Raw genomic sequence first — 6,959 nt, 5'->3', positions numbered from 1 at the left:
TTGTTTTATTTTGAATTCCTAAAATCTTCAAATCCCACTTGAAATTTTTTTCCTTATATTTTTTTTTTATCAGCGATTTTTTTCCTTATATATAGCACATGCCAACAGCTTCAATCATAAAGGAAAGTATATTCACGATAAAGATTTCGCAGATTCTTTTGGTACAAAAGATTTCCAGATTGAATCCAAACGAAAATACAATCGCAGTATCTTCTAAATTTAGCAAATCTCATAACGGATATCCTATACTGTTTATTTCACTCTCGAAGATTATTTCTGTAGAATTACTAAGCTGCAACGTGTCCAGAATAGGGACTCGTTTAATTATCACAACTTCCGATAGGAAAGTGTGCCTCAAATAAATATAAATACTAGAATAAAAGCACTCAAATCACCCTAAGCAGATAATCAAATTCCACGGCCCAGCCTTTTATTTAGAGTTTAATTTTGATCCAAAGTTCTTTTTTTTTTTTTTACATTAACATTTAATCATCTCACGTCACATTACTTAAAAGATTTCGACCAGTCAAACTCTTTTAATGACCTGACGATCATAATTAAATGATAACGAAAAAAAAAGCATGTTTAGAATTGATCAAAATTAAATATGTTTGTTACGTAAGGCATAGAGATTTTATGATAGCTTGTCAGAATCAAGTCGAAAATCCAACGCGGAGAAGGATTTGAGAAGCTGAGGAAATTCCTTGCCTTCATTGCGGTTGATCATATCAAGTACAGAAGTCTGTTGTAAGAGAGCACTATAGTTCTCTATGTTCCTAAGAGCATTAGGGTGGCCCTCTATTTTGGGGGATTTTCGGACACTGCCACTAGAGAGAAAAACTGGGGACATAGATGCATTCGTGCTCCCTTCGGTCATAAAGAGTCTTGAACCGGATGATGTGCTGCTAGCACTATGAACAGTTTCTTGACCCTGCTTGTGTTGTTCCATATTCTTCTGTCAAAACCAAAAATGTACTAAATTTATTATCTTTATTGTTACTTAATGGCTTATGGTATTTCCTTTAAAAAAAATGCCTTATTGACATAATTAGGTGCAGGTCCTTGTTATGAATGATTATATATAGAAAAAGAGGAATCAACTTATTTTATGAATAATTATTTTTATTTATCATTTTTTTCTTGAAATCTAAATAATTAAAATTAATTACTTAATGCAACCAATAAATTTTAACAAAAAATAAATGATAAGAATGAGGAATAAAAAGTGAAGTGAGAAAAAAATACAATAAACTGTAATATGCATTGTTCAATAGACATGTGGTGACGATTAAACACTTTTTAATACTAATAATAAGAAGGCTGCTAGCAAATCCCACTTTGTAACACATTCTTTAAACTCTTTACTATTAGTTTAAACATATTAAAAACTATACAGTTGGAAGAAAAACTTATTAACTAAAAAATGGAAACCTGAAAATTTTGTTTTTTTAATAAATTTTAGTGAATAGTAAAAATTGTTACCAACATTTCTCTAATAATAACAAGTCATGCCACAATTGAACAGTCCAAGTTTGACATGGTCAGATGGTCTTCTTGACTATGGAAAAACTAATATTTAATTAACATTACATAATTCATAGTACGAGGTTGTTTAAAAGGATTTTAGTAAGTGTGATCATGACTCACCTCTTTAGACGATTCTGTATCTTCACGGGGTTGTTCAGCAGTAATTTGGACCTTTTCTGACTGACTAGCATCACTTCTACTTGTTTGAGATGATTGCCCCCTTTTGGAAACCCTTTGCCTACATGATGAAAAGCAACAAACACTTCAATATTTGAAAGCCAATTCTGCATTCTGTTGCTACCAAAAAAAAACGGACAATTTAGTTCATATGGTGTTCAATGCTCAGAATGTAGAAATATAACATTTGGAAATCCCCTTATACTGAATTTTGTCCTCTACTTTCAACTCTTCACAAGTAGTCCAAATGTCCAACTAATGGAGAGACAAAAAACATTTTCAGTCTTGAGGTAATTAATAGCATACCTTTTGCCTCTCTTAGTTTGCAAGCGTTCATCCTCGTCTTTGGGGATATCTGGCAAAGCTGAAGGGTCACATGCTAAAGGACTACATTTGAAGAACTGGAAGCACTAAAAAGTTAACTTATTGCAATTTGAGAGCAATATACATTGTTTGGGAATTTTTATGAAGTGTTCCAAGATCAGCAGTATTAAGTTTGGTGGATTAAAGTTAACCTCCAAAAACAATTTTGCAAGATTCATTTTATTATTCAATTGCTTGTTGTCCATGGTCACCCAAATTACTTTAATGGTACAAAACAGTGATCAATCTTGCTCCAAGTTGTCTCTGCTCCTCCAATCCAAGCTTCATTATTACAAAAATTTTAAAACTCAACTTTATTTCTTGATTATTAAAATGTTCAATTTAGTTGTCTAATTGGCAAAATATATACAATGTGGTTTTTTTTTTGGTCCATTTTCTCACTGACACATAGGACAAGGCTAACTCATTAGTGAAAAATAAACAAAACAGGTCACATTGCATATATTTTGGCTACTAGAAGATCACATTGAACATTTTATCAATTGAAGGACTAAGTAGAATAATTTAAAATAATAGAAGAACCAAAAGAATAACTTAAGATATTGTAAGAGAAAGATCATCAATCAAAATAGAATGAACTGAAAAAAAAGCAAGAAGCATAATTAGCAACAACAGAAAAACTCACTTCACTTTGGAGAGCAGAGGCAGCACTGCCACGATGGGCAGGATTGAGATCAAGAAATGTAGCCAAGAGACCCTGGGAAGAGGAAGGAAAATTCTGAAAGTTTTCTTCGAAACTTAATTTGTAATGGTTTGGAGGCCGATAACTTGTTGTTAGCTTCAGTTTTTTAAAATAATCCTCTGAAGGAGAACCACAAAGTTTGAAGATCATATGAATCTGTTCAACCTATACACACGGAAAACTTCGTAAAATCAACTCATTTTACTAGTTTCCAATACAATTTTATTACTCCATTATATTTATGGAGGGAGGGAGTAATAAAATTTAAACCTAATGAAGTTTTCATTTCAATTTTTTCTTCATAATAGATCCTGATTATTACAATATACAGTTGTTTGGAAAAACAGCTCATATCCCTAGCTTGTAGTATTTTTTCAAATATTTTTTTGCAAACTAAGTTTCAAAGTAATTAAATAAGTTAAAAGCTAACTTAAAAGACTTTTCATTACCCTATTTATATACCGTTTAAACTTATAGTTTTAACTTTAAAAAAAACTTATAGTTTTAGTTTTTCTTCTCTATTTTTTCTTACTATCTTATTAGAATTCTTCTTTTAAATTTTTTTTATATTAAAAATTCTGAACACTTTCTTTCACTCTCATTCTCATCAAATAACATTTCTTTATGATATATAAAATCATCAAAATTATAGTATAAATCCATTTTTATTTTTAATCTCTAAAATATTTAAAAATAAAATATTCATTATCCTAATTTTTAAGAAAAAAGAATTATTTTAAATAAATTAACATATGAAAAATATATGCATTTACCAAAATTTCTATACGATCAATAATTAATTAGCAACTAATTTTAATGAATATTTTTCATTTAATGAGCTAATTTATCTCCTAATTTTATCGAACACAAAAAAGAAACATATTAAATTTTTAAAAGACATAAAAAAAGACATTACTAAGACAATTCAGAAAAAAAGGACATAAACAACCATATATACGTCCATCCAGAATGAAAAGAGAGAGGGGAAATAGAATTAGTAAGACAAGAAAAGAAAACCAAGAATTCCTCTAACATGCATGAGACATGAGCAGACATGAATATTGTAACCTTCTCTCTCGGAGTCGTACGTAAAAGGAAAGCATCTTCAACCACAAAAATAGAAGAAATAGTATCCAATTTCCTAATTTAAAAATTATTGGACGGCAAGGTATTTATTTGCTTAAATTATGATGTCCTCTGTAATTCCTTGTTATTTCCTTTTTGTTTCCACTAACTTTTTGGGCCCTCGTCAAATTCAAACAAAAATCCTTGCAAAATGAAATCAAACACGAAAACAATTGATAGTATTTCCGTACGGTATAGAGATTCGAAACATAGAGAGTTGGACTTTCCAAAATACTATAAAGAAGATCTCCGAAATAAATCTTATTTTTCTCAACAAAGTTGTTTCATTACGGAAGTGACATTTTGCCGGACTTTGTTGGTAAAGACGACAGTTTAGCGCCATCCATTTGCTAATAAAAAAATTAGCAATATTGGACCGTATGATACAATATATATATGCATGGAGTAATATAGTTTAATTTAGTAGACAAGTCACAAGGTTAGATACATAGGATTGGATTCATTTATTTGTCGTATTTTTTTAAAAGAAGTTCTGGAGCCCTATAATGCATGAGATTGAGATTAATGGGAATCTAAAATCTTTCATGATCATATGCTCAAGTTAGCTAACTGTTACCTCTGTCCTGCCAGGCATAATAGGTCTTCCAACAAGCATCTCAGCCAGCAGGCACCCTGCACTCCAGAGATCAATGCTGAATCCATAATCGGTTGAACCCAAAAGAAGTTCTGGAGCCCTATACCAAAGTGTCACCACTCTATTTGTTAGTGGCCTTTCAGCTTCAATGGAAGTTGCAAGTCCAAAATCTGCAATTTTCAGCACCCCTCTTCTGTCTATTAATAAGTTAGAAGCCTTGATATCTCGGTGCATGATTCCCGTCTCATGACAGTGCTGCAGGCCAGAAAGGAGCTGCTGCATATAACACTTGATCTGGTACGAAATAAAATAAAATAAAAAACTGCATTATGTCACAAAAAGACTGCAAATCCTAAAGTTATTGACAAACAAAGCTAAGGTAATCATTTTTTTAATTCTTAGTATAATGATCAAAGTGCTGATATTACAAACTCTTACAATTTGAGTTGACCATAACTCAACTCAAAAGATGATTTAGGGGATAGTTTTTCTTTGTATATCTTGAATATGAAATTTGTAAGACAGAATGCAAGTGATTCGATAACATCTCAATCACGAATGATTCAATAGACTCAAAAATAATCATTACTTGTATCTAATATTATCTTAAAATTTGAATTTTAAACTTAATTTAACTCTAAAAATTAATTCATATATGTAACAGTTATTCTTAACTTATATACATTATTCTCTAAATAAAAATGAGATCTCCAACACAAACATACCAAATTCTAAGCTTCTAACTGTTAAAAAAATCAGATAAAAATGATCAGATTACGAGTGGTCGTGTAGGACCAACAACAGTCACCTAGTTTCTCATATCTGAAAATTTGGATTTTACAACTAATTTAACTCCAAAAATTAGATCATAAATTAACTTCTGTTATTCACTTATATATATTATTTTGATCATATGTAAGATCTCCAACACAAACATCTAAAATTCTAATCTAATTGTTAAAAGAATCAGGTAGCTAGAAAGCCAACCTGTGCTTCGGTGAGTTTCTCCCCGGGTCGGGAGATAATGCGGGTGAGATCAGACTGCATGAAGTCAAAAACTAGATAAAGACTATACTGCATCCTTGATGTTGCCAGTCCTTTAAGTTTGATCACATTGGGATGATCCAGCATCTGCAGTATCATGATCTCTCTTGCCATAAACTTGATACTCTCAGAATCCGACGTGTCAAACCTTACCTTCTTCAAAGCAACAATCTTTCCCGTGCCCTTTTCTCTTGCTTTGTACACATTACTATATGTTCCACGTCCTATCTGCAACCCAAAATCAAAATTCAAATCACTTCATCACTGGGGGAGTTCTATACTCTGAAGGAAGTTTCTCCATGCATGTCACATAAATTACGCAAATATTTCATTATGCAATGCAATGTAAGTTAAATAAATTATATTCGCCAAATTAACATAAACAAAACGAGTAAGTGAACCAATCACACATATTATCATATATATGGAGTAAGTTTATTAACTTTATCAACCATAGCCAAAAGTCGTAGTCACCGTTACTATATATAATTTCTAATCGATTGAAAAAGTCTAAAACATTTTAAGCTAATGTTCAAAATGTTGGTAGGTCGTGTTGATATTACCTTGGCAAGTTTTTCAAAGGAATCAGCGCTCTTTGGAACAATTTTAGCCAAAACATTTGCGGGGATATTATCGAGCAACCACTTTGGCCACCCGTCCACAAATCCATATTCGGCCATCTTCTCCTCCTTAACATCCAAATCCTTAGTAGTCTTGCCCTTTTTAGCAACCGTTTTTCCCTTTTCTCCTTCTACAACACCACCATCATTAGCAGTTGAATCCTTATTAACACTCACACTCACTCTCTGTGTCTGAGTCTCCCTCTTCACACCCTCTCCCACATGCTTAGAGGAACGCGTAGTTCTCGAACCCTCTTTGCTTGCAACTCTCTTCACTTGCGGTGGTCTCGGCCTCTCTTCTCGAGGGGGAGAAAACTTGCCACAAACGCAACCCATTAATTGATAGCAGATATTTCTGTTTCGGTAAGAATCAGGTGACATATTATTAATATATATAAACTAAATTAATGTTAATAATGGTTGAAAGCTACAAACAGAGAGGGGGCTATATATGATTTGATTTAATTCATCACTGGCAAAAGCATTAAGAAGAAGCTAAATGGAAGCGTCCCTCTAAGCTGTGCTGGCATGGCCAAGAATACTGGAAGGATGGTGAATAGACCAATGCGTTCTCCGTCAACGGTGATTGAGCGTGACACTGAAACTTGAAGTTTAATGATTGGATTATTATTCCTGAGACCAACTAGTAACAACTATGGTTGGTACTAACGAACCGGCAGCATATATATGGAAATTGTTTTCTGAAAACACTGGCGGCGCGTTACACTATACAAGACTAATTATTAATTTTAGGATAAATGGTAGTAAGTGCAACTATCATCCAATTACTAACATGGTGTAGAAA

The 6,959-nt window shown here is 32.3% G+C and overlaps 1 protein-coding gene across 1 annotated transcript; it reads right to left on the bottom strand.

Moving 5' to 3' along the window:
- Positions 1–358: 358 nt before the first annotated feature.
- Positions 359–6,490, bottom strand: LOC114414334 (probable serine/threonine-protein kinase At1g54610). Its single transcript, XM_028378604.1, has 7 exons — positions 6,098–6,490; positions 5,478–5,762; positions 4,473–4,784; positions 2,714–2,935; positions 2,011–2,105; positions 1,648–1,765; positions 359–955 (listed from the first exon to the last, which is right to left on the bottom strand). Exons 1-7 carry the CDS (start codon positions 6,488–6,490, stop codon positions 635–637), a joined length of 1,746 nt encoding a protein of 581 aa, XP_028234405.1. The 3' UTR covers positions 359–634.
- Positions 6,491–6,959: the final 469 nt, after the last annotated feature.

This window comes from Glycine soja, chromosome 6 (assembly GCF_004193775.1).
Source record: "Glycine soja cultivar W05 chromosome 6, ASM419377v2, whole genome shotgun sequence".
NCBI lineage: Eukaryota > Viridiplantae > Streptophyta > Magnoliopsida > Fabales > Fabaceae > Glycine > Glycine soja.
The sequence above is the reverse complement of the archived record's forward strand: the minus strand, read 5'-3'. Positions and strand labels throughout refer to the sequence as shown.

What these genes read in the sequence shown, in the direction of transcription:
- LOC114414334 (XM_028378604.1), bottom strand. Translation starts at nt 6,490, where the DNA reads ATGGGTTGCGTTTGTGGCAAGTTTTCTCCCCCTCGAGAAGAGAGGCCG. An exon ending in AGAAACTCACCGAAGCACAG is followed by an intron (nt 4,785 to 5,477) that starts GTTGGCTTTCTA and finishes ATTTCGTACCAG; the next exon opens with ATCAAGTGTTATATGCAGCA. An exon ending in TTATGCCTGGCAGGACAGAG is followed by an intron (nt 2,936 to 4,472) that starts GTAACAGTTAGC and finishes CCGTGTGTATAG; the next exon opens with GTTGAACAGATTCATATGAT.